We start from the raw sequence: 26,442 nt of genomic DNA, 5'->3' as shown, positions 1-26,442 counted from the left end.
CAAACAAGCATAGAAAATTCTTCATGGCTTAGAACTGCACAGTGATAAGAGACACCTACACGTCGACGCAGGAGCAGTATGATTTCTTTTCGAATGACAAAATTCTGTTCTATAGAGAAGGCCCCCTGTTCTGTTTATAAATAAAAGCCTTCTCCGCTACTTGTGGATAAGGCAGCTATTTTTTTCTGGCAATAAAAAGTTGATATTTGTTCCTTATCAGCAAAAATCCTTCTCTTTATCAGTTAAACTCTTGATAAATTTTTAATGTTGGAAATGTGTTTGTTTTTGCAGATAATGTTGATTTTAGTAAATATTCAGAAAAGGTAAGTTGATCTGCATTGGAATTTATTTGAATGAACGTTGCTTTTTAAAGCGTTCCAGGATTTTGATTTAAGGCAAGAACCCATGCATGATATGAGAATGGCATATATCCATACCAGTGTACCGAATTTGTAAACTTTGTCAAGGTACACCCTCACAAATTGTAGCAGGGTCGCCAGATGTACCAAATTGTTTAGGCAAACCGTCACTAATTGTAATAATCCCGAAAATTGTCTTCTCACGCTCCTATTTTGTAACAAAACTCAACATGCTCACGAAATTAAAAAAAACGGCCTAAAACTAGGTCCCAGTCCTAATCTAACTACACGTCATAAATGTACTTTGCGGACTACCTCAACGGAACGAACAAAACAATGTCGCAAATAACTAACTAAAATCAGTTTACCAGTTTTTGCGATTTAATCCTAAAATGTGAAAAACAAATCATTTTTTATGGATGTCTTTCTAAACATATATACAGTCTGGCCCCTAATTAGTGTGAGATGGGTGCCCCACCAAAATTTCTGCCGTTTTTTGTTAATTTCACAGGATAATTTTCAAGTTTACATTACCCCTGCTTTCAAATGATATGGTTTTGCCTTTTTCCCAAAGGTTATAGGCAGTGTATATCTTTATTTTTTGTCCCTTAATTTTGTATTCTTGATTATTAAAGGTGTAATGATCCAGGTGAGAAAGAGACTGCATGTATGCAACGAGTTTTTATGCATAGTTTTAACCTTTACTGCCAAGATACAGGCAGACTGTGGTGTCTTTCAGCTTCAAATTTCCTTTAAGTTTATTCATTTCAGTGAACCGTGCTTCATAATGATTCTAGTTTTGCTTCCTACATTAGCATTTTCCCATTACAATGGAATTTGTTAAAAAGAGCCAAGAAAACAAGCGTTTTCCACTTTTTGAAGGTGAAAATTCTAAAGCAAAAACAGAATATTTGAACTCATGCTACTGCCACTTTGTATAGCGTTGCTAATTCTTGAGAATGCTTATCGATGTGTTTTATTCACAGGAGCTTCCAGTTGATCTAAGTGAAATACATTCGCTGGTAGAAATGGCACTGGTTCAATACGATGCAGATAAGATTGGCATTCCTGATTACGCTCTTGAGTCAGCAGGTGAGCTCATCTTCCCAATTTTGGTATGAAATTGGTCTGCCTTTGACTTCTGTCTAGAATACCTTCTTCTTTAGAGGTCGAAAGTCGAAAGTGACAAGGATATCATGTCAGCCATTGATGAGGACAGATTGGTGAAGCAAACATACTGGGATTCTGCGGTTAGGAATAACAGCAGTATGGTGTATAATGCAATGTTAGGGTACCCACAAGAATAGCAAGACAGCAGTAATCATGTTTTCAACATTTTGGGAATACCAAAATGAATGGATTTGGGAATATCATGACAATTTTCGGATAACGCCGTCGCCAAGAATTAATGCAGCTTAGAAATGGCATAAACGCTACCTACAGAAAAATAAGGATGCTGCAGGGAGCTTCCGCAAACAGTATAGTTTATTGGAACCATGACTAACCCATATCGCTTTGAAATAGGAAACGCCCTCACCAAAAGCGTCAAATTGCATCAATGCAGCAGAAAATATCATCAATCATTTTATGCATTATCAATTTCTAAGATATGCATCAATGAATGTACTTGGGATGATAGAAGCTTGGGATCTCAGCGATGACTGGGAATGACAGCCCTACTGGGGATGACAGCACTATTGGGGATGACAGCACTACTGAGGATGACAGCACTACTGGGGATGACAGCACTACTGGGAATGACAGCACTACTGGGGATTACAGTACTACTGGGGATGACAGCACTACTAGGGATGATAGCCCTACTGGGGATAACAGCACTATTGGGGATGACAGCACTACTGGGGATGACATCACTACTGGGGATGACAGCACTACTGGGGATGATAGCTTTAGGGATAAAAACAATGGCAACACAGGAATAAGGATAGTCTTTTAGCAACCACGAAAGTTATATTTGTATCTCTGTTTGTATAACGATTCAATTTTATGAACAAAAGTTTTATTTGCACATAACATCAACTACAAGCATATATACCCTGTATCAATCATAAAATATCAAATGTCTGTATTGCGCGTGAATTCTTTGGTTTTAGCAAAAATAGCGTTTTTAGGTATTCTCTTTGTAAAGTACCTGCGCTTTTATTTCATTAAACGAGATTTGATTCTATCGAATTTCTCCAAATCATATCTTTTTGTTGACATTTGAAAATACAGCTTTGTGCGTAAAAGACAATTGATTTCTAGCTTTGCGTTTTTTCTTTCAGAAAATCTTTTCTGCAGTAACCCATCTGTATCGCGAATGTTATAAATAGATTTTTATTTCGAAGGCTTTTTTCTTGGAATGGTGCCAACAGTTTCCTAAAAATGTTAATTTCGAATTCAACAACAAATGACTTGAGTTTGTAAGCTCAAAATTTGTGTTCTTCAATGTCCACAGGAAATATTTATTTTTTCATGATTTTAAGTAAAATCAACTTTCATTCAAAGCCATATTTGAACAAATTAAGTTTAGGAAGAGAATTTCATAAAAAGTTGCCCTAATACACAAAATATTTGATTATTCTGCGCTAATTCTGGAGCTTTTTAGATATTAGATCGTCTACGTAAACACGGCTAGGCAATCGATTGTACTGTAAGTATTGCCGATGTCAAATATTCGCTTGCGGGGGTCTTTGAGGTGCACGGCGTTCAAAAAGGCATGTACACTGAAAACGTCTTTATAGTCCTTCTCAGATATCAGTTTCTATCTTGATTTGTTAGCTGTAAACGGTCGCGACTGTATTTATTTATGGTTGTTAAATGAAAACGTTATTATCCAAGACTGATCAGTGGATTTCGGGTTTCATCTTTTTAAAGCAAAAGCCACTAGACCATTCTCCCATTTAGATCAAATTTCAAATTATGACCTGACTGATTTGGAACTTCTGAAGCTTACAAAACAATTTGAAAAACCTATTCATTATATTGTCTGATGAACAATTAGACCCCGTTTACACTGTCCCGGGACAATTTTGTACCGTTACGGTTCGCAAGTGTTTACACTGTCGCGGTTCCAAATTGTTCCGTTTAGCCGTTCCGTTTACACTGTACCGGTACGACCTTAATTTAATGGTAGAACATTGTTTAGAAGAAGCTGTATTTAGTCAACCAAGGCTTTTATTTTGCCGCTGAAGTCAACAATCGAATTTTTATTGTGAGTTAAAATGGAGCGGAAGGCCGATTAAAACTTTACTTGGACGAAAGACAAGGTGGCTTTAATTTTCAGTGTTATTTTAGACTACAAAACTGCAAAGTCCAATCAAGGCTTGGACTGGGAAACACTACAAGCCTTTTCTGTGGTCGTCTTTTCTTCAGAATTTCCTTTTCTTCAGAATTTGAGAACGTAGTTACGCCACAATCAAAGCCTCGATTACCTGAAACAGCCATACAAAAGGCCTCTTTGTGAATCCGTGACAAAATCGTCTCGGATAGGTGTTTACACTGTCCCGTTCAAAAACGGAACTGTGACGGTACAAAATTCGTTCGCTTTCAAAGCAGGGTCAAAACTGTTCCGGATAGCAGAGCAAAATCGTCACGGTTCCACAGTGCTAGTGTAAACGCAAGGGCGAACCGCGACAGTTTGTCACGGTTCCAAACTTGCACGGGACAGTGTAAACGGGGTCTTACTTTTTCATTTGGACGGTACTAGTTTTATTCGCCGAAAACTATTCATACTATTTTACCATTACTTTCTAAACAGGCCTCTTCGCAAGCTTTGAAATTAAACCCTACCCTTTGTAGTCAATATGAATTGAAACTGAACAATTATACAGAACGAAACCGGGTACAAAACCTAGGTCTAATGCTGCCACCAAAATGACGCACATTAAAAAATATTATGATATATGAAAGATATTGCATTATATGCTTCCAAAATCAGCACGTGATCGTTCTGGCTAACGAAAGCTTCGAAGTTTCGAAAAGATTTTTCTCAACCTACAATTTATATGAATGAAAAAGGCTTCTACCGTTTAACCTGTTAAAACTTTTGTCAAAGAAGACATATAAAAAGCTACGAATTTGTCAAGCGTGATTTCACCTGATAATATTTTCACCTGATACAAAAAATTTAATAATTATTGCTACTTGATTTTAGGAGGAAGAATTCATGTCCCGTACCATTCTCAGACGCACTCCTCAGGCTGGCCAATCATGAAAGTGTTTGGCATGGTCGTTTGGGAGGATACACGAACACCCAGGGAAATCATTAAACCGGAGACACTACCTGGAAATTGCTGGCCACTGAAAGGATCATCGGGATACGCTGCCATCAAGGTATACCAAATGGCTGGCCGAACTATGTGGCGCCCAACGTTGGATCCGTTTACATATACGAAAAGTGTGGATCAAATAGCATCTACTCACATTAAATGAACAAGTCCATTCGTGACTTTGCTGTTCATGCTATAAACTTGATATACTTTGTGTGGGCGAAGCGAATATTCTGTTTCAAAGGATTTTATTTTATCTGAATTAGCTAAACGACTTGTAGTGCAGTGAAGTGTAGTGAAAGCAAGGAATGAAATGAAAGTTGAAAAGTCGCTTGGTACTCAAAGTTCAACTAGCAAGGGCAGCACAAATTTGCATTCTAGCTAAAAATTGAACTGATTGTCGAGAGTTATAAATTTTGCAAATTCTTTAGCAGTTGATGTAATTTTGTACTATTTACTAATTTTAGGGTGCAGCCTTGTGTTTTGAATCCACGCCAATTTTTAACAATTTTAATTAGTCCTTCAGCAATAGGTTGATGTAAAGTCTAGGTATAACTTTTGGTTAATTGTATTTAAACACTTGCAGTTACGTTGAAAAGATAGTTATGGCCACTGCTGTGTTTGTATGATTTAGCAGGAGTCAGATAAATTTGAAACGACTAGAGAAACTGGCATGTTAACATGTTAAATGACGTTAAATGCATTTTGATGACGTTGTATGACCCGATCCTTTTAGGTATCTGTAAGTGATATAATGGCCACTTTGAGCTATCATACACTATGCAGCTATTCATAACTGTTTCTTTTTCAATATTTTACAGCTCGCATTCCCAATCATTCCCACTATGGTAACGATGGAGCATCTGCATCCTGCCCTCTCCAAATTTCACGAGGATGCATTACAAAGCACGCCAAAGAATTTTTCTGTTTTCGTGAGTATTGAAAGAATTGTTCGATCTGTACCTCTGTCTTATTTACGTAGCGCGGCAATCAGCCTATGGTTCTCTCAACTTCCGTAATCGAATTTGGGGGGCGGATTGGGACGCCTTTATAGTCTTAAAATTATAATAAAAGCTGCTCTGAAGTTTTGCAATGATCGGTTTGCTTGCCTGAGCATCACCATACCGTACCATTGCCACATTTTCTTCTTGTTCAAAAGCTAAATCATATTATCAACAACGTTTTACTTTTCAGAAAACCTTTACTTTACCCTTTACATTTCCTAATATCTACTAATCGACAAAGTTTCTTTAAATTTGGCATTGGCTATTACATATCGCATATCGATAATAAGTATCACGACCACTAAAAAAGGCAATAATATTGTTTGAAACAGTCGAAAACTTCTTGTTATAAATCCGATCATTAGACAAATCCGGTATTCGACATAATGACGAAGTTGACAAATCAGGTAATAGACAATTCGATTAAATAGACATATTCAATATATTAGATTAAATAAACGTTTCGACTCTTTCTAGAGTCATCTTCAGTATATAATTATAGTATATAGTTTTTTTTCGCACTTAGCACTTATTATCAAGTTCTGTTAACAAGCTGCGGTTTCCAAAATCTCGCATATTATGTTTGGCCTTATTGCTGTTTATTTCCATAAAGCTCTTTACTACGAATTTGAGCGAAAATTTAATTATATAAAAGTTAGATTGACGATATAATTATAATTTCAATTATTGAATATTGAAATGATTCATTTTAAATTGAAGTTTTTGATCATTTTGTCAAAAGAGCACTTTTGTACTAAAAGGGCAGGGATTTGGACCTCTAGGCTAGAGCCCCCAATCATAGTTGAGCACCTGAACTTTGTAAATATACAATGGGAAATTTCTGTTACCAGTCTATCATAAAGTGATCAGTACCACATAGGAAGAGCTGTACATGCTTTAGTATATAGCACAGGACGGTTCCAAGCAACTAAGAACTGTCCTGATCTAAGCAATGTGTAAGGTATGTGATCAAGTGCTTTAGTGACTTATATACCAATGGAAATGTATCACAGTTCACCTCATTAATTGATTTAATAAATACCAAGTTGCAACTATAGGTTTTAGGATTTGGCCCCTATGTTATTTGACATTTAATTTTTCTAAGAAATTACACACGGCTTCATTGTAGGGTTGGCTTGATGAGCAAGGGAAAGACAAGGTTCTTCTTGGTTCCTACACATACGTTCAACTGAGCAAGGCAAGACAAACGTTCCCAATCCAGGTAACTATTTTGTTGTTAACAACTATTAAGTTTCTCAAAACAATGCTAAACCTAAAATCACTGGGTGCTAACTTCACCAGATAAATTTTGATAAAAATCTAGCTTTCTTCTGTTCATTTTTGTTTTGGTTAACCTTAGCAAAGCCAAAGATGTCATTGAAATAACCTTTTTTCTAGGTTCTCCCAGATGAAGCACTTGATATTGTTGAACTCAACATTGAGAGCAATTATGGCAATCCAGTTTATACTTGTATCTACAGATTTAGGGTTCACGGGAACCCAGTCCAATCTAATGACTCAGATGAGAAAACTGCTTAACAAAGCTTTATTGGTGTAAATTTTGTTGATAAAACTGTAGACCCAAAGGAAAGTGTGACTTAATTCCTAATTAAGGCAGTATAATATTTATCGAATGTGATAAAAAGTTTTCATTGAATTCATGTTTGCATCTTTTGATGGTAATTTTTAATCATTTGTTTCATATTGGAGAGAACAACCTCTTGAGAGCCTATGAATTAATTTTTCATAAGTTATGTTTGAAAATATATATTTATGTCTCGACAAAAACTTTTTTGTCAAATAAAATCAGTTTTTTCAATACAAAACAGTTTTTATCACTTTCTTCTGTTTTAATGTAAATAAAACATTTTTGAATTTTCAAAAAAAAATTTATTGTTCATCATCTATTAACTGCCTTTAGTAATATTTAAATTATTTATTGTAAGTTATTCTAGTAAAACATTGTTACTTGTAAATATTTTAAGATAGAATTGTATTTCAGAAGTGTGAAGCTTTTTATTTTCATCTTATTCCTGTCTGGTGTTTTGTGACATAAATCTTTACTGTTACTAAGAACCTGTACTGTTAGAATAAAAGGTAGGATGAGCAGAAAACAAAGTTTCAATATCATTCAAAATTATTAATACTGCTGCTCTTACAGTTTTCCAAAATTAAAACTAAGTTTACCAAACGATTTAGAAATTTACTGCTGCAGAATATTAAAGATTAATGGATTTTTCAGAAGAGTTCTTATATTGAGGCGAATGTGTTTCCAAATATGGCAAGATAAGATAGTGGGCATGCTGAATTTTGATTTTTACTTTTAAAATTTGTCCAATTTTCATTATCAAAATATAGCATTAGCAGCAAGATCCAACTTATATTAGCAACCAATCATCATTAGGGAAAAAGAAACATTTCCATTTAGTTGAATTATAAACCATGACAGCATTGATTTGCAATTTAACAAAAATTATATACAAAATTCCTGCAGTAACAAAAATGTTAGATGAACATTTTTTAAGCTAAACACCAATTATTTCATGAAGTCACTTGTCTTAAAGGCTCTTCTAAATATTCAGCTAACGCCTCAGCCTGAAAGAAGAGAAATTGTTTTAACATTTAATATTTAAAAATATTGTCATTCATTGGAAACAGAAATTGCATTTCAAAAATAGTTTTAGTGAAATCTTAATTTCCGTCTTACTCTTTTGTGCAATTTCATTAAAAAAGTTTTTCAAAAAAAGATGCCATGAGGCTAGCATATTTTGCCACTTTATTTTGAAAAAGGCATTTGTTGTTAAAAAAACAAATTTTGCAACCATGACATTGAAAATTACACACTACAGACTGTAAAGTCATAAATAATGACAAATATTAACAAACATTTTCTATGTAGGTTTTCAACAAGAAAGTTATGGCTTCTTTTTCATAGGGTCAATAGACACAATAATGTAAGTTATTGATTTATCAAGGTAAAAGCTAAGGTGTGCACTTGTCCCTCTGTGCTTTCTACTGTGTCCCTGCTTTCCCTCTTTTTACTCCAATGAAAGTAACTTCAGCAGGCACAATATACATGTCCCACTACATAGTTCTGGTCATTGCCAGGGTCCAAAATTCAAGAAAAAGCACATCTATAGCAAAATACAGCTTCTGAATTAATTTAAAGAAAACATTATTATTGTTTAAAGACCATTTAAAGAACTGCATTAAACTTACTTTTGACTTTATAAGTCCCAAACCAACATCTGGCTGTGTATACATACAGAGAAGTGTGTTTGCTACTTTGGTGACAGCAACTGTTCCCTCCTGGATAAACAAATGTTAGTTAATACTTAGAACCATTAATTCAAATTTAAGAGAAATCTAATATTCCAGGTGGCACATTCCCATTTCTAATGCTTCTGGAGATTAATCTGGTACAACTATGTCATATTCAGTTCCATAAACATAGGATTTGGCCATTTAACAATCATATGTAAAAATTTTCTTTTCACCAACATTGATGGTTTCAATAGGATTTACATTTTTAAAAGCCCTCATGAAAGGAGGTTTTTAAACAAATACAAACTTGACAAATTGCGAGAAAAGAAATATGTTGAAAGAAAATTTTGCATGTCCTTGGGTCAAATAATTTGCAAGTGACAAAAACATGCTTTCAATTACCTCACAATTTAAGAACATGAACTGAAGTCCCTCATTGTGAAATGCCATTTTGCCTCCCTTTTCATAAGCAGCCCAGATGTTTGATGCCACAGCAGCAGTTACCTTTACATCTTTGTCTTCGCTGCCTGCATAGGCTAGCAATGAGCCTTTGTGGTTTAATAGCCTGTTAATGGTAGCAAACAAGTCAAACAGTGGCATTTCAAACATAATAAATGTCTCTTTCTTACTATGAAGGGTAAAAAAACACACACAAAAGATTGATTAGTTCATCTATTGAGAGAGCTTCTCCTTTAGAAATTTCCTTCCATAAAAATTTCTATCATTTTTCTGAATCTATTTATAATATATGATATATATAGCAATTTTCTGTTTTTCATCTTTTTGTAATCTTGTTATATATAATCTTTGTCAAATTGTTGTATATTGAATTATTTTTATTTAGTATTTATATTGAATTAGTGGAATTTTAAAATCAAACGAAATAAAAATAAATTACACATTTAGAAAATCATTCATAGTAATATATCTTAATAGTATACTTAAAAAACACATTGAAAAAAATTTTCTTTAAAAAAGGAACGCTGTATTACATTGTGCTTATGACTCCGCCAGTGTTTGCTTGTCCAAGCACATCTACTAAGGCTTTAGGTTTCAGCATTCTGGTATTCTCAAATAATATGAACTATATTTCGAATTGTTGGGTTGGTTAAATCTCTGAAGGCACTATTTTCGAAATCACTGAATTCCCTTCAATTTTTATTCTGTCCGGTGGAAGTCATGTGTTTTCTACCTCGAGCACAGGAGAGCATTCCATATCGAGGCTATTAAATATCCCGGCATGCACTTCACTTGTTTTATTCACTTTCGTGTTGTGGCTGTGGGGAAGATTTGTCTGGCGAAGGTGAAGTGGCTGAATTTGTTCTCCCAAAACCAAAAGTCAAGATGACTGCCCAAGAGCAAATGCGGAAAATGCTGGATGAGCTTATGGGTACAAAAAGAGATGGTGAGAATAGCAATGGCGTAGCTAAAATTTACTTGTTTTGACAGGGTTAACCTTTTTTTAAAGCGTGGCCTAATTTATGAAACCGGCATGGAAGTCGTCCAGATACCGTAGCTATAAGATGTAAAAGAAATGAACCCAGACATTACGATACATTTGAGTAGATTGTTGATTGCTTAAAGCTGGTGAAATTTTCCTGTTATTAGCTTTTGTTGAATCTGTGGCTGAGTCTGGAAATTAACGGTCATGCTTCTCTCAAATCATATCAATCAAACTACAGAATACTTATTAACGCCCATACCTACAAATTTTGTAAAAACATATTGTAATAATAACAAACATATCTTGGTTTAAAAATATTTATATCATTTCTTTCATTTTTTACAAACACCAGTCCCCTAATTTGTCAAGTAGAAGATATTCTCAATTGATGCATCTTTCAATGCCTGAGCTTTTTCATTTATTACTTTGCTCAGAATTGTTTACAAAACAAGACATGACTTAATAGAATGTTACATAGGTCAATAAACTTCTATGGATATGTAAGTATTGAGGGTATGTGAGTCAGTTGTAACTACAATTTATTTGGTTTTTATCTAAAGCTTCAGTTTTTAGGAAACATTGAGAAATATCATGGTTAGTACAGCAACCACAAAAAAGAAAAACAATCACACTAAATGAAAATTTTGCATCATGAATCTCTTTTTCTTTTGCATTCATTTGCTTTTTGTATAATATGTATATCAAAGAATAAGCATATTAATAGACAAGAAAAAATTTCCCTGATCTCGTTAGTCAGTTCTTTTGGCAAGTACAAATACAAGCAGACATAGCGAATCTGGATAGGAAACATGTTTTGCAGGATGTCATATTGGCGGGAGAGCCATTCCTGACCTTAGGCAACGATTCCTGTGATTCCTTTATAATGTCAAAAAACTCCTCAACATGTATATATAACACAAGGTTTATTATATTACCCTATTGGGGTTTGTTAATTCATACAGTATAAATTTGACAAAGATGTCAGTCAACAACATCAAACAATTTATTGAACCCCTTTCAAGTATATTCAAGTCAAGATAATATGACCTTTTCACTCATTTCCTTAAACTTTAACAATACAAAGAAAGTTTGGGTTAAAACCTTTTTATAACCAAACACAAATGCCTTTATTGACAAGCCATTTGTTAGCCTTTCCTCTGTGAAGAATTTTTAGATGCCCTATATGACTTACTCTATCTATAAAGTTAAAGCAAGTTAAGAATAAATTTCCTTCTTCATTGATTACAGATTGATAATTACTCAAATGTTTAAGCTTTAATTTGTGGGTATATGCTTAAAAGGGTATATATTTATGTAGCTTTAAGAATATACCAAATATATACTTTAGTTGTAAAAGTACACCTTCACCCATGGAAAAGATCCAATAACTTGTTTGGAGGCAGAAATTGATATGAATTTTCAGTTTTTTATTTTGGCTTATCATAACATTTTCAAAACTCATAAATTTTCATAACACTTTCTAAAATAGCAATTTATGAACCTTTCAAAAGTATGAAGAGGTTAAAAAACTGCATTTCGACCATTTTGGCCAAAGAGAACAGAGAATGGTCAAATTTTGTAATATTTAGACACTTATGATTATTAGATATCTAAAATACTCATTATTGAATTCAATTGGGCTCACATACATGTACATGTTAGTTGTTTAATTTCTCAAAAACTGTCATTACAATATGTCTCCAATGAGTGTGCACCACAATGATAAGACCAGTATATCTGTGAAACATAAAATACACATGCTTTGATTTTTTGTAAGAAAGCAAACAGAATACATGATAGTGAATAAAATCTTAATTTGGAGTGGACATATAACTCTGTGGATTTCCTAGTGCTGTCTATCCTCTTGGGATGATACTAGTTTGGGAATTTTGGTGAAAAATCAAAGTGAGCATATATAATCGTGAGTACTTTTCAATATTTTGTGCCAGCAAAGAGAGACCTCAAATCGTCAGTTGGAGGCCAAGAACTAGTTAATTATTTGTTTCATGTTTATGTATGGTGAGTGAATCATGATAAAATCATAGACCTAAATTGCATTGGCTTTGTTAATCACTTTGCAAAGAAGCTAATGATAAATCTTCGATTAAGATAACTTTTTGTAGATCTGCAAACTATTTCAGTGTTATAATGATGATGTTATATTTTTAGGTGAAGATGTAGAAGAAGGTTTGAAGTTTACAGACCCCACTGTTTGCAAAAGTTTTATTATGGGTCTGTGCCCCTATGAACAGTTCCATAACACAGTAAGTCATTTACGTTTGATCTAATTACAGTATGATACATAAAGTTTTGGAGTTATGAAAATGACAGCATATATTTGAAAATTTATAACCGTTTTAAACCCCTTCAGACTTCTCTTCTCACTATTCTGTTCTTTATAACCATCTTTGATTTGAATCTTTGATTTCTCTTTAGAAATTGGATTTAGGACCATGTCACAAGTACCATTCACTGGCACTTAAGGCTGATTTTGAGAATGCTTCAAAGGCAAAAGACTATGGGTATGATGTTGATGTAAGTAGATATATATGCTGTTTACTTCCATAATGAAGCAAATGCCACTGTGATCTGATAAAAGAAACTTATAGACATCATTTTTGAATTTTGTCAATGGTGACTTGTTTTAACAAGTTTCCTTAGAAACATTACTTTCTTTAAAGCAGTGGTGGCGCCAGGGGAGGGCTAGAGGGGCTATAGCCCCTCCGTCGGAAGCATTTAGCCCCCCTGTCGAAGGAAATTTTAGGCTATTGTCGGAGCAAATTTGACAAAGTAACACACAAAAATTGCATATTTTTGTCATTTTAGCCTCTTGTCGGAAGCTTAAACCCCTCTGTCGGAAGATTTCTGGCACCACCTCTGCTTTAAAGTAAATAGAGGCAAAGTCACCTAATGGCATTCAAACAAGGCCGCATTCAAAGGAAACAAGTTCAACCCGTCTTAGAAAATAAATTTTGATCTTTTGTCAATTTTTCTAGTAATACTAAGGCCAGACTACAATTTTTAAACATTATGTATTTTCAAGGTTTGCTTTATGTCCCATTTTATTTTTTGTAGCAATTGGAACATCTAACATCATTTGTTAAGGACTGTGATAGAAAGGTGGAGGTGAATAAAAAAAGACTTGAAGATAACAGTGAAGATTACGATGGTTCACCTGAGGTTACTATTGAAACTTTGCTGTTAATGACTTTGCTGGACTTTTCTCAATTGAATATTTCTGTAAAGTAAATTTCTTTGACAAAAGCATGCATTTGAAAGATAACTCTTTCGAATTGAACATTTCCAAAAGCAATGCATCATCAAATGAGTATATGTATACTGTTTATCTAGATTCTTTTTTCGAATCCAAGTTTAGTTTTATCATCCTTTTGATTTGGCTGTCAACTCATTGTGTATGTGAAGCATTTTTAGCCTCCAAAATGTTTGAACATAATCTTTCTTGTCAATATTTGCTATTGAGAAAAATTGTATTGGACTTTTAATACCATTGACATTTGAATCTTTGAACTATTTCAGGCAATGGCTGTGCATGCACTGAATGAGCGAATTGGAAAGCTGCTTGCAGAGAGTGAAACGTTAGGTCTGTCTCCAACAAATAGATATTCACGAATATGCATGTTATTCTAGTCTAACTATATATACTTTTAATATATTTATCTTATTAATATTGGTCATGGCTCTCCCTTACACCATAGATTGCAGCTTATCTCTTGTTAAATGCAAGCTGTAGTATTCTAGGCATCATTGCCTAATAGTGAAAGACTGTAAAAGGAAAGGGAAGGAAAGAGGTTCTGAAATAAACAATTTAGTACCACCCTTCAGCTGTTTGACTCAAGTCTTCTTTAGCGTCTTGTACACAGGGTAATAGTGTTCCCCCTTTTAAGTACGTGATTGACAATTTCAGACACTTACACTTGTCAAATGATTCTGGCCATGCAATTACATATTCTATTTGATTTAAGGTGCTGATGGTAAAGTTGAAGAGTCTTTGGCAATGATGAAAGAAGTTGATGATCTAAAGGTTCAGAAGAGAAAAGCAGAGGTAAAGTATTTGACTTCAAAACTTTATCTATGTATCATTTAGCTCCTTATGCTGGCTTTTTAAGGCTATATTATATTCTGAGGCCCCTTGCCTTCACAACTAATTTGGTGCAAAATATTATGTCTCAATTTCCTTCTTTAAAGGATATCATTGGATTAAGAGATGCTCTAGGAGAATATCATTGGATGCTGAGGTGAAAAATAGAGCTGTTATGACTATTTGTAGCCTCAAATTAATCTTCTACTCTTTTCAGGATATGTACAGAAGCACATTACCTGTGACCACAAGTCAGCAGCAGAAATTGCGAGTCTGTGAGATATGTGGCGCCTATCTTAGTTTGTACGATAACGATAGAAGGTATATTGCATGCTTTTATTAGCTTCTATAAATTCATGAAAAAGACTAGAATACATTGATAACATCATCATGTGGCAATGATCGAGGCAAGAAAAAACTTAAACTCTATTTGTACTTTGGAAATATAGATAGAGTTATAGTCACTAGATAGTAAAAGTAAGAAAAAACCATGTAAAGTTAGATTTCGTCGACTCAGTAATGTACAATCAAAGACCTCTGGTAACGTTCAAGCACAAATCCTCTTCATCTTTGATAACTTATTCTCGAAAAATTCTTTTTTAAATCCGCGGTTTCCATCAATTTTTGATACATTGGTGCTGGAATTGGGTTTATAGAATAATATCGGCAAGGACAAGATATAAACAATTTGGTAGTAGAAGTGGGCCTCTTCCACCGTCACATTGCTGGTTTTCGCTTATTGTGGAAAAATTGAAGAGAGGCTAAATGGTTGTATGCTCCCAAACCCAGGCCTCTTAACATTTTCCATAATATCTTGAGGCAGGCATTCAAAGTTTCAATGAAATGCTCTATGGCCTTTTTCTGAAGTAATTGCATAAAGTTTGTCCAAATTTTTTAGAATGGTGAAATAACTAGGGCTGCACAACTAATCGAAATTTGGGCATTGATTTCCCTGGCTTCTGTCAATATTGCCCGCTTTTTAGAAAAGGCAGAGGCATCTACCTACACACAGTGACCTATTCTGTGACCTAGACTTTGGCATAGTAGAGTCAAAACAATGATATAATCGGTTCCGTTAGGTCTGATCGTTGTTTGGACTTGCTTAACTCAAAATTCGTTAATGGCATAAAAATGTCACTTGAAATGAAAAACGATGATTATATGTCGTCTTTAGAAAAATATTACCGCTTAAAACGTTGTTGCTGATGATGAGAAACTGTTTTGCGGAATGTAGCTTCCAATCTATGGGTATGCTCGTTACGTTCTTTGCTGTTCAGGTCAAACATAAAATGTTGCTTACGACTGATTTAGCTAAGGCGACATTCGTTGCACGGTTAAGAATTATTTGTGAGATGCATATGCCCTCTGTAAATTTTTGGTGTTTATTTTCGGTGAATTTTCTTTTACGGTCAATATATTGAGTGTATTCCCAGCCTTTTCGCATCTGTTATCCACGTGCTCTGTGGTTCCTTTTACAGATTAGCTGACCATTTTGGCGGGAAGCTGCACATGGGGTTTATTAAGATCAGAGAAAGGCTGGCAGAGTTACAGGTTTGTCAAGCATCTCTTACAAGTAGATTATAACAAGTCAAACTAAATAAATTAGTTCTCTTATTTATCTTGATTATTTCGATTTTGTACAGCTAACTATATTTTGCACAGTACTCCATGTGGGACCTTCATAAATTGTATATACTAATTATATCCATATATATTTTCCTCAGCGTGGCACTACGGTTTTTCCTCTATTTTTTAGTAGTTTTAGTTTGGTTTATTAGCACAAGTACTGTCCAAGTATACCTGTTTCTCTTATATGTATTTAATGTGCATTTTAGCTGAAATCCTATCTTGTTGATTACACAACTCATCTCCTTTCAGGAGTCGGTGGCTGCAAAACGAGAAGCACGCGAAAAAGAGAGGGAACAGAGACGAAAGGAGCGAGAAGAGCGACTCGAAAAAGAAAAGAAGGAAAGAAGTCGGGAAAGAGACAGAAGGTAACTGCTTCACTTTGTGCCTCGAGAATTTGGACTGGATTAATTCTTGTTGATCGAGTGTCGTGATGCAGTCTTTGTGTTTGATGTTTGAATTTTAAATGCCATTTTAGAAGGTATTTTCTAAAAAAATTCACATGAAATATCGATATCACAATGTATTTGTTTAAACGATTCCTGTCAACACATTCTTCTTGACAAGTTTAAGGTTTTACTGCCGACTCTACCGACAGTGTGAGTTTTTCTCTTTGCGCTTTTAGCAATTTAGCAAATACTGTCATATCTTTGCTTGGAAATTTCTTCAACCTTTAGCAGATCAAACCAAGACAAAACTTTGATATTATTTATTGTTCTAGAAAACGCAGTAGAAGTCGTAGCCGTGAAGGAAGTCGGCGTAGGGACAGAAGTCGTGACAGACGGCGAGATAGAAGCAGAAGTCGGGACAGGAGTCGGGACAAAGATCGACGCCGTCGGGATAGAGACAGTAGAGATGGCCGAGATAGACGGAGAGAAAGAAGCAGAGACAGAAACCGAGCTAGAAGTAAAAGCAGGGAGAGAAGCAGAGAACGCAGGAGAAGTCGTGACAGAAATGGCAGCCGACAAAAAAGTCGCGAAAGAAGCAGAGATAAAAGTCGGGATAGAAGTAGAGAGCGCAGTAAAAATAGAAGTAGGGACGGTAGCAGAGAAAGAAGTAGAAACCAAGAGAATTTAAAAGAAGATGAAGTGAGCAAGGCAGTTGGAAAAACATCCGAAGCAAAGGAAGATGGAGAGATCGACAGTGCTGTTGAGTGCACAAATGACGTGACATTGGAAAAAGATCAGAACATGGCAAATGAACACAGCATGGAAGCGAATGTTGCATAAAATGGAGTGAGCATTACTTTTATCTAAGAATTTTCTCCAACGACTGTTTGAAGTCATCTTGTTCAGATTTAGAACTGGGTCGAGTTTATCTCTTTTGTATCCAGTAAACTAATTTGTTCTGAAAATCGAGTGAAAAATAACATCTTGCATTGACTAACTACTTACGTTAAAAGGAAGTGTAAAGATAACTTCATTAAAAAGTGTAGAACTTCAAAGTGGTTCACTTCTAGCGCCTTATTTTTCACAGGGCCGACAGATCTAAACACCTGTCCTTCTAAGTACTTGCACAATTATGTCAATAAGCTCATTGGAAGTTACACGGCATGTTATTCAGCTGCCTTTCGCCTCTAGCGACACGCTGTTCTGATCATTCAATGGTGGTAACTATTCCTGGTGTAATGTAAAAAGAGATAGCTAATGCCATTTAGGGAAAAAGAAATTCAGTGTCGTCTTCATCATTTTCGTGCCTATGACCGTGACATCCGTATTCAAACAATGTCAATGTTTGATGTCAAAGTTAGTTCTAAAATGTGTGGGAGTATATGTAGCTAGGTTGGTTTTGTGGGGTTTTCAGCTTTTGCCAAGATTATGTCTCTTCTTCTATCAATATAATTTGGATATTAAAATTGATGCAAAGTTGCCATAACCTATCACCATGTTTAACTTTATTTTATCTTTCTTTCAGGATAACGCAAAGCAAGTCTTACATCACCGTAAAGAACCCTGACTTGAAAAGTTGATTGTATAATTAAATTGTATTTTATGAAAATAGTCAAAATTCTGGCTCCAGTCGTATTTTCTTTTGTCGAAATACGGACTTTTAGAAAAGGGACCTTAAATTGTTCTGTTATGTTCTTGTGTTTTTCATGATGAAGAAAGCCAGTAGCAAAGTTTTAACTTTCATTTTCGATCCTTTCCAAATTTACACGCTTTGTCGCTCTGAATTTTAATTCAATAATGAAACTTCTGAATGGAAGCATGAGCTGTCGTTCTAGTTCCCTGAGCTGGCTCTCAATTTCTTGCAGTTATGTGTCCTGTTCTATTGCAATCAAATAAATTAAAAGTAGAAACGAAAGAAACATTTCCAGTCGAATGAAGGATAGGCAAGAAATCACATTTGAGAAATTTCATATTTTGCTTTGATAAAGAGCTAACAGTTTAAATTTGTACTCACTGTCTAACTTACAAGGAAAATTTACAAGTCAGTCCAAGAAATAAATGGGAAAACCTTTAAACACCTAAACTTGCCAAAAGCTAATCAAATTTTGTGAAAACTTCAACTTTAGAGTATGGCAGCACCTTCAAAACATCTTTTGACGGGCGAGTCGATGGAGGGGGTGGGGGGGGGGGGGGGGGTTGCGTGTTATTTAACGCATAGTAGGGACCATTCATCAAATATGCATGAAAGGGACGGGCTGTCGTATGATTAATATGCTTTAATCCAGGTAGTCTAGAGAAGGGGGGCGTTTGCCCCTTTGCCAACGAAAAATTTAGCAATTTCCTTTATTTTGCTACTGCCCTTTTTGGTGCGTTGCCCCTTTCTCTACAGCCCTTTTAGCGTGTTTGGATTAACATATTGTTGTATTGCCTACAGAAGGAGGTCAGTTAGGACTCGCGAGATTTATTTTAGATGCCTCAAATATAAGCTTGGCTTTAAATAAATTTAATTCAAGGGAAGACTTAATAAAATAAATTTATTTATGATACAATACTGAAATTGGCAGGCACTTTTTATTTGTTGAAAGTGTTACCAAGAGTCCCTGAACTTAAATCGACTTCAATTGGGAATACATTTGCTCCTTTCAAATGATCTTCGCTTTCTTGGTGGAAGAGTGTCATTGCTGTCAGAAATCGTTTCAATTGTGAAACAATGTCTTGCACTGAAAGAAAATGGAAAGGTACAACATTATATATTTTATTTATGCAAGTGAAGGTCCTTTTCTTTATAACGCCCTCATTATGATTTTAGAATTCAAAGGAGCTTCACCTCTTATAAAGCCCCTTGAAAAAAGCCCCCTAAAAAATTGAAACTTTTGAATCTCCACTTTGGAAAATCATCACAAAATATCTAGTTACTGTATCTAAACATCGAAAACACATATATGTAGATATTTAAGTATATTGGAAATGGATAATTTTCTTTGTAACCATTTTATCATAAATTTTAATCTAGTGTAAATTGTAATTCGAGGAACTCCCCGGATATTTTTGTTATAAAATACGGAAAATTCATGGATAATTTATGCAAAGGAAAATTTAACACCTTTGGCAAAAGATTGTGTAAAAAGTTGTATTAATTTGCAAAAGAATGGGGGCCCCCTTCGTCGGAAGCCCTGAAATTTCGAGGAACCCAAATTTCACTTTTGGTGATCTTCACCAATGATATAGAAATAATTGATCTTCATGCCGCATGTTGAATGGAAAGCCGACTCAGTACGAGGACAACCCTATGCGAGGTTATGATTTTGCCGGGAAAATGAAAATTGACTGAAAACGTGTTGGTGTGAGAGCGAAGGAAAGAGGAAAAACGACAGAGGCTTTTCAGAGAAAAAGGTATGGATTATTTAAACTTAACACTCAATAGCTAAATTCAAATCTTCGTAAGAATCTGCTGCAGCACACAATTTTATCAAAACATTTCCAACATACCATGCTTGTTATCCAGGAGCTCCAATTTAACAAGGACATCAGATCTCAATTTTGCAAACCTTTCTCGAGCAAGCTGTCGACATCGCAGAACAACCCTGTTAAAAAGCCAGTCAACATAATTTAAATTTCATTCTTTGAAAGCATTAACCAAAGCTTTGAAAGCAAAGCGGTGACACTTGTGGATGCCCTTGTAGTTGTATTCTTAATGTAAATTTGATAAGTAGACTACGTTCAGGTCTATCTAGTTTTTCCATTTTCTAATTGTAAATAATTAAGAATCACCCTTGAAGAAATCATGATGACAAGAGATGGCCGAATTTCTAATTATCTTTACTTTTGTGTCGCATTCTTGAGATAAGAAAACAAGAGCAGACCTGAACCTAGTCAAAAGACCATCTCACAGACAAATGGACTCTTTTTTAACATTATTTATGTATTAGTATTATTATTACTATTATGAAAGTAGACTCAGCAATAGCTGAAAAAGATGCCAGTCTACTGAGACTTGCAGTATTGGTGAGATTTTGCTGATGCGCTTTTCGTTTCAGCAAAGTTTTTCCCATGCCAACAACCTTTTCCCAATTCATTGCATACAAACAAAAGTTTTCCTGACAAAGCAGTTTGATAAATGGCTGGGCAGTGCTACAATGCACTTGTGCATTGATCTGCTATACTCTGTAGTCATGTCAGTGACTTGAACCAAAAGCCCTTGGATCTTTTGTTTGTGATCCCAATCACTAAGCCATTCTCTAATCACAATTTCTTGTCGTGATGAAGTAATAAATGTCATTGTTAAGCCCACTACCTATAGGTTATATTTTAAGAAATGTATGATAAAAAAGTTTTTCTTATCTTTATAAGACATAGATCGCTTCAGGTACACTAAAAGCTTTTTGTCAAAATGTTGTTATCATCACCAATACTAAAATAGCATGTTGGCAAGGATTCAAGTCAAATAGTTTATCAGTTCCTGATCTTACCTGTAATCATAATTTCCAGTTTCAACTCGATACAATGACTCATGCAGTGCCTGTGGAATAAAGCAGTTCATTTTACTAATGCATCTCATCATACTAATAAGGCAACTAAAGCCTGGAAGTCTTTGGTTAAAGCAACTTTTAAAGTATTTTAGCATAAAACATCAGAATAAGGATCCGAATAAACATGATGGAAAATGTATACCCAATTGTAGATCCATATTCTGACGTTTTATACTCTGAGGAGTGTCAGAGGAAAAAGCTTTTAGTAATATGTTGTGAAATGTTTGCTTTTTGCAAAGCCATTATCTGGAAATTGAGAGACTGCTTGAGTACTAGCCACTTATAACTCCCAAAAATACTATTCACACAAACTGATTATTACTTTTTGCTCTTAGGTCTAAATATGGTGAAATATTTGAGCCCTTCCACAAATTCATACCAGCAGGTTCTAGGCAGGATTGTTTACAAAAATGTTATCACTTACAGCATAGCCATACTCTTCATCATCCATCTCTTTTACTTTCAGGCAATATGACTTTAAAAAAAAAAAACATAATATGCAAAGGGGAATGAGATACGAAAGCAGTAATGTACAAAAACTGAGACCAAAAGCAGGTAGGCTTAAAGATCCAACTGTAACTACATGCTTCATGAATGGCTACTTGAGCAAGCAAAAATAATCATGAGCAAACCTCAATCTGCTAACAAATATAATTTAACTATTTTTCGTAGTTATAGCTAGAAACCATATATAAGTCTTTATCAGTGTTACCCTAATCAGTATTTATATCATTTTCTACCATATTCACACTGGAACATTTTAGTTCTACTTTTGTCTTGAAAATTGCTGACCTATGAAGCATTCTTATGTATATACTTCACTTTTATTTTAATGCAAATAGATATTGCCTCTGGATCATTTGTACCACTGTGTTATGTCAAATATATAAAACAACTTTTTGGAAAGCATTATTTAAGATATTTACCAAGTACTCAAATTTGGCATCTGCATACTTCTTTATTGTGAGCTTTGTGTCAGGAATAGCCTACAAACAAAAAGCAATAAAATATTCCAGTTAGCAACTCTAATGTTTTCAACAACATTTTAATTTCATTTTGCCCGATTCATCTATTACAGGACTTTCACAAAGACATTATTCCACATGGGCAGCAACTACCAGCAATATGGTGTTAAGAGTACAAAATTGGCTGCCTTGCAAACAAATTAGAGAGAAAAATAAAGGAATGCATAAACTTATCAGGGTATGAGCTTGACAATTATTTCACAGTCATTCAAGTGCTTTAGATCAGAGCTGACTTGCTATGGAAGATGTGGTTATGTTGAGGAATCAGCATCAAAATTGTTTTGCTAATTAAAAGAAGAAAGCTATCCCAGTTATCAAGAACTTATTAGAGTTTGGCAAGATCTGGAAGGTATAATAAAAGATTTCATTGGAAGATGCTTGCCTGTCTGAAACTATGTAGCATGCAAAAAACCAACTTTACATTTAACATTCACCCTGGTCTTTGACATGTGTCTAAATTTTGGCACTGTAAATCACTCAAATTCTCTATATTCATTACTTCATTCTAAATTGTCACTGGCATTTCTTCATAAATTAAAGACAAAGTTTGAGCTTCAGGTCGCAAGTGGAACCATGACCCTCTAGGGGAATTGTTGAGGGAAGTAATCCACGTAAAAGCCAAATGTTTCCTTGATTATGATAAGGATTAATTCAGATTAAAAGTAGATCTACACACCTTGATTAAATAAGTGTTAAGATCACTCAGCATGGGCTTCACAGTTTTCAAAAAATGCATTCCAGATTTGTTGAAATTTCTAGAAGAAAGCAAAGCTTTTCAAGTTGACTTGCATAAATAACAAAAACTTATATTGCTCAATTCAAAATGATGAATAATGAATAAAAATTGATTGACAACAAACCTGTGGCAATCTGCAAATGTAGCAAAGGCTTCACTGGAGTTTGACTGTAATTCACGCACTCCTATAGCTGCAAATATGTCCCCTAATTCTAAACATAAAGTAAGCATCACTTTAAGGAATGAACAATAAATATTTCTCCTTAAAGCTGAGCTCATTAACCAGGGACAAATAGTACTTAGGCCCTCTCGTTGAGTCCTAGTATCAAATAAGCATGCATCTATGGTCATACAACTTTCCAAGGCACACCAACATATAGTATGCCTCTGCAAAGATTATATTGTTCTTAAAAACAGTTTTATAACCATTATTCAAATAAAACAGGGAATTTCATTAATTTGCATTTAAAACATATATTTGCAAGTGATTGAACATCTTTTTAAGCCATGCTTAAAATTAATCAAGCAGGTTATCTTTTTGTAAACGGTAAGCTTGATTGATTTTGATGTTAAAAAAGGTGGCTCCTTGGAAAAATTGCTTTGTAACAGCTACATATCATAGAATCCTTGAAAAATCTAATAGGCCAGTGCAGTCGAAAATCAATTTTATTTACCTTTGTGTAATACAGACATGTGAAAGAAACTCTGAAGCAGCCTTCTGGTGTGCTCAAAAAGACCTGGCAGTAAAGACAGAAAAGAAATTAAAGCAAAAATGCTAGAATATTTTTCAACATAAAATAATTTCCCTAAGAAGATCTACTTATGGATCACAAAATCATAACATATCAAAACTAAAAATCAATTACCTTTGTATATCTGAGCATTCTGTTCTAGCTCTTCTAATTTCTTCACCAAACCATCTGCAAAAAAGGTTATACTTGAAATGGAAAATTGCTAAAAAATAATTGTTGATTTTAACCATTTTGGTTGTTTATTTTTGCCAAGTAGACTGGAAATTACTCACCCTCTGTTAAGGAAATACATAAGACAAGTAAATACCAAAGCTGGGTATGCAGTCATGTATTTTCATTGTATCTTGGAACTTTATTTTGAATTCAGTTGAATTGATAACTGCATTTCTTACCGTTACATAGAATTGCTCTGCTTAAACCAAGGGCATCTGCAGTTGTGGAGCTCATGTGCTCCACTATTCTGTGCTTCATTTTCTTCATAACTAATTCAGAGAGATAAAATATTTTAAAATAAATAACTAGCAAACAGTAAACCAATAATGATTTGCGAGATGTATATTATCAGAAGTCACATATATCATCATGTAAGAAAATAGAACAGAAACAGATTTGATAAAGGTTGACAGAAACAGAACATTTTCCACAAGGTGCCCAATTGCATCAACCCACTCTTGGCAGTAATTGAACTCCAGTTTGCTGCTTAAAAAACTAATGCTCGTTCCACTGAGCCAAACAACTGAAATGAGTGGAGAATTTCCGATTTCACTTTAGCCAGGGAGTTGCCTCTTCTGTACTGGCTTTAAGCCTTCATCAGAACCACTTTAACGATTATTATGTAATCATAAGGCAAAGGCTAAAAACATACAAATGCGCAAGTGACATTTATTTGCCTCATAAATTAACTGAGAGCACATTTCTATTTCTGTTAAAATGGGTAGTCAAGCCCATCAATTATATAGAAGAGAATTACTAAAGAGGCTGTTTACCATATTTTTAAGACTATAAGTAATATAATTATTTAGGACAACAAACGGAAAAGCAAAGCAAAAAGGGGATAAAATTTTGGATAGGCTAACTTCTGAATGGAAGTAGATAATAAGAAGATACAAACCTATATCTAAGGATTTTCCTTCTTTAGGGTCAGCATGTAGCTTTACGTATTGAATTGTTACTTCTTCCTGTAGAAAGCAGTAAATAAGTTTCAGTCATAGATAGATTTCATGCATAACCGTTTCTGACTTCTGTGTAAGTTTTTTTGTAATTTATACTTCAAGAGTGTCCATAATGATATATGTGATGTATATAAGACAAAGATTTGTAACAAGAAAATGTTTGTTGTCAATAGAATATTAAGAGTTCTAAGTAAAATTATGAGAAGTAAGAGAAGTAATTCAAATTCCTACATCTTCTGACAAACTGAAAAGTAATCAATAAAGAACAAATTCAATAATTTTTTGGGGAAGGAATCATTTTCAAAGCAACAAGACACACTAAACCTTTCCTATCGAACAAATTGATTATTGGCTATTCTTTTCATTTCAGGGATAATTTTTCTGTACAGTGCACTTAAAAATCTTATAAACAGAATTCAGACTTTGATTCATATAAAAGGCTGAACAATAATTTTATGCTTATTCAAAAGCTGCAAAAGGAGTGTATCATTTAGATTTAATTTTTGGCAAATTATTCATTTTCTGTAACATTGGCTTTTTTAAAAAAATCATATTCACCTTAATGGATTGTATGGCTCTAGCCACATCAACTTTGGTCTTCCCTCTCATTGATTTACCATTGACTCCAACAATCTCATCACCAGCTTGCAATGTCCCTTCCTTGGCAGCAGGCGTGTTATCAAAAACTTGAACAACATACAGACAAGGACAAAGTGGTGCACCACCCCCAATGCTGATTCCAATCAAATTCTGCTTGTCTTTTCTTAGTGAAACAGAACCTGGTTTACCAGCAAGGCTCCTGAAAATGAGACAAAGATTTGAGATAAGAAACAAACAAAGCTACAACTTTTTTAGATTTTAGACGCTGTATAAAAAAGCCACTTATCAAACCTTGTTCTTGATAGCATTCAATTTGAGAATAATGCTTCAAAAGCATGATAAATATCCTCAGCAAATAACCAAAAATTATAGTTTAATGTATTCATTGTTCCATATGACAGATCAGAAAATTTAAAAGTGATTAGCAAGTTTATGCAAACCTATTCTAGCAACAAAAAATTCAAGAATAAATTTTAGGCATTGTATTCAAAAGGTATTGCTGAATTGTCTGTCAAGCCTGTGAATTTTTTCTGGCCAACTTTATCTAGGCCCTTTCGCATCAGTTTTCTGTCATATATTTTTCTTGCAGTGAGCTTAATGTAACAAGTTCATCTACCTTTTGCCAACCTTAAATTCAGAAGTCCTTGGGGCCTTTAATAGAAATGTTGCAAAATTTTTGTTGCAATCTTCAAGTTGGCATGATTACCATAAAATTCAAAAGGAACATCAAACCAAGTCACAATTCTAACAGAAACCTTTTCACGTATTTACAAATTCACGATCTCAAATGGAAGAGGAAGACAAAAATATAGGAAATATTAAAACTTTTTTTGAAATCAGGTTGATAGATATCGACTTGTACGCTTCAAATATCACATTTTTGACGGTTTTGGCCTAAAAGAATGTTCTTCAGATGATGATTAATAGTATCAAAACATATGAGAATTTAGCTATTTATTTACATTTAAACTTACCTCGGGTCAATCTCATAAACATACTCCATTTTACGTACAAACTGTTTCTTCTATCGTGGCAGTTTCAATTGATTTTCTACCAAATCTTCGAGTTAAATTACCTGCTGACCATTTCGCTTTTGCATTGTTTTCCCTATGACGTGCCAGATGTACGTCTCCTTCGCAGCCAATTTGGAGATCTCTCGGAATTACATGAAA

The 26,442-nt window shown here is 34.4% G+C and overlaps 4 protein-coding genes across 9 annotated transcripts in view; 2 read left to right on the top strand and 2 right to left on the bottom strand.

The window, feature by feature from the left end:
- LOC135692244 (uncharacterized) overlaps positions 1-7,538 on the top strand; it is a 44,842-nt gene extending 37,304 nt beyond the window's left edge. For 2 of the 3 annotated variants that reach the window (XM_089112125.1, XM_089112124.1), the window contains exons 11-16: positions 292-323; positions 1,346-1,451; positions 4,516-4,694; positions 5,452-5,562; positions 6,764-6,856; positions 7,033-7,537. In XM_089112125.1, coding sequence (XP_088968251.1) covers positions 292-323; positions 1,346-1,451; positions 4,516-4,694; positions 5,452-5,562; positions 6,764-6,856; positions 7,033-7,173 — 662 coding nt within the window. In that variant the 3' untranslated portion in view covers positions 7,174-7,537. Of the gene's footprint in view, positions 1-291; positions 324-1,345; positions 1,452-4,515; positions 4,695-5,451; positions 5,563-6,763; positions 6,857-7,032 lie in introns of all 3 variants that reach the window. The other variant, XM_089112126.1, reaches the window with a different exon arrangement.
- Positions 7,539-7,753: 215 nt separating this feature from the next.
- LOC135692248 (ragulator complex protein LAMTOR2) lies at positions 7,754-10,089 on the bottom strand. Its single transcript, XM_065210334.2, has 4 exons — positions 9,891-10,089; positions 9,301-9,463; positions 8,854-8,943; positions 7,754-8,229 (listed from the first exon to the last, which is right to left on the bottom strand). The coding sequence occupies exons 1-4, from the start codon at positions 9,956-9,958 to the stop codon at positions 8,176-8,178; spliced, it is 375 nt and encodes a 124-aa protein (XP_065066406.1). The 5' UTR covers positions 9,959-10,089; the 3' UTR covers positions 7,754-8,175.
- A 57-nt stretch (positions 10,090-10,146) lies between these two features.
- Positions 10,147-18,081, top strand: LOC135692245 (putative RNA-binding protein Luc7-like 1). 4 transcript variants are annotated; one of them, XM_065210329.2, is made up of 12 exons: positions 10,147-10,303; positions 10,777-10,842; positions 12,512-12,606; positions 12,779-12,877; positions 13,418-13,522; positions 13,880-13,943; positions 14,326-14,405; positions 14,659-14,762; positions 15,920-15,992; positions 16,320-16,435; positions 16,789-17,302; positions 17,982-18,081. In XM_065210329.2, exons 3-11 carry the CDS (start codon positions 12,571-12,573, stop codon positions 17,294-17,296), a joined length of 1,185 nt encoding a protein of 394 aa, XP_065066401.2. In that variant the 5' UTR covers positions 10,147-10,303; positions 10,777-10,842; positions 12,512-12,570; the 3' UTR covers positions 17,297-17,302; positions 17,982-18,081. The 4 variants fall into 4 exon arrangements, with proteins under 4 accessions (XP_065066401.2, XP_065066400.2, XP_065066399.2 ...); XM_065210328.2 differs by having other exon boundaries at positions 10,777-12,606; XM_065210327.2 differs by lacking the exon at positions 10,777-10,842 and having other exon boundaries at positions 10,149-10,303.
- Positions 18,082-18,412: 331 nt separating this feature from the next.
- On the bottom strand, positions 18,413-26,403 carry LOC135692246 (PRKCA-binding protein). Its single transcript, XM_065210330.2, has 13 exons — positions 26,245-26,403; positions 25,229-25,469; positions 24,610-24,676; positions 23,891-23,980; positions 23,613-23,666; positions 23,421-23,483; positions 22,871-22,958; positions 22,687-22,765; positions 21,912-21,971; positions 21,410-21,460; positions 20,926-20,975; positions 19,946-20,040; positions 18,413-19,176 (listed from the first exon to the last, which is right to left on the bottom strand). Exons 1-13 carry the CDS (start codon positions 26,271-26,273, stop codon positions 19,028-19,030), a joined length of 1,116 nt encoding a protein of 371 aa, XP_065066402.1. The 5' UTR covers positions 26,274-26,403; the 3' UTR covers positions 18,413-19,027.
- Positions 26,404-26,442: the final 39 nt, after the last annotated feature.

The sequence above is a fragment of the Rhopilema esculentum genome, chromosome 13 (genome assembly GCF_057945365.1).
Source record: "Rhopilema esculentum isolate cy_ngs chromosome 13, ASM5794536v1, whole genome shotgun sequence".
In the NCBI taxonomy this organism is placed as follows: Eukaryota; Metazoa; Cnidaria; class Scyphozoa; order Rhizostomeae; family Rhizostomatidae; genus Rhopilema; species Rhopilema esculentum.
This window is presented reverse-complemented; position numbering and strand designations above follow the sequence as displayed.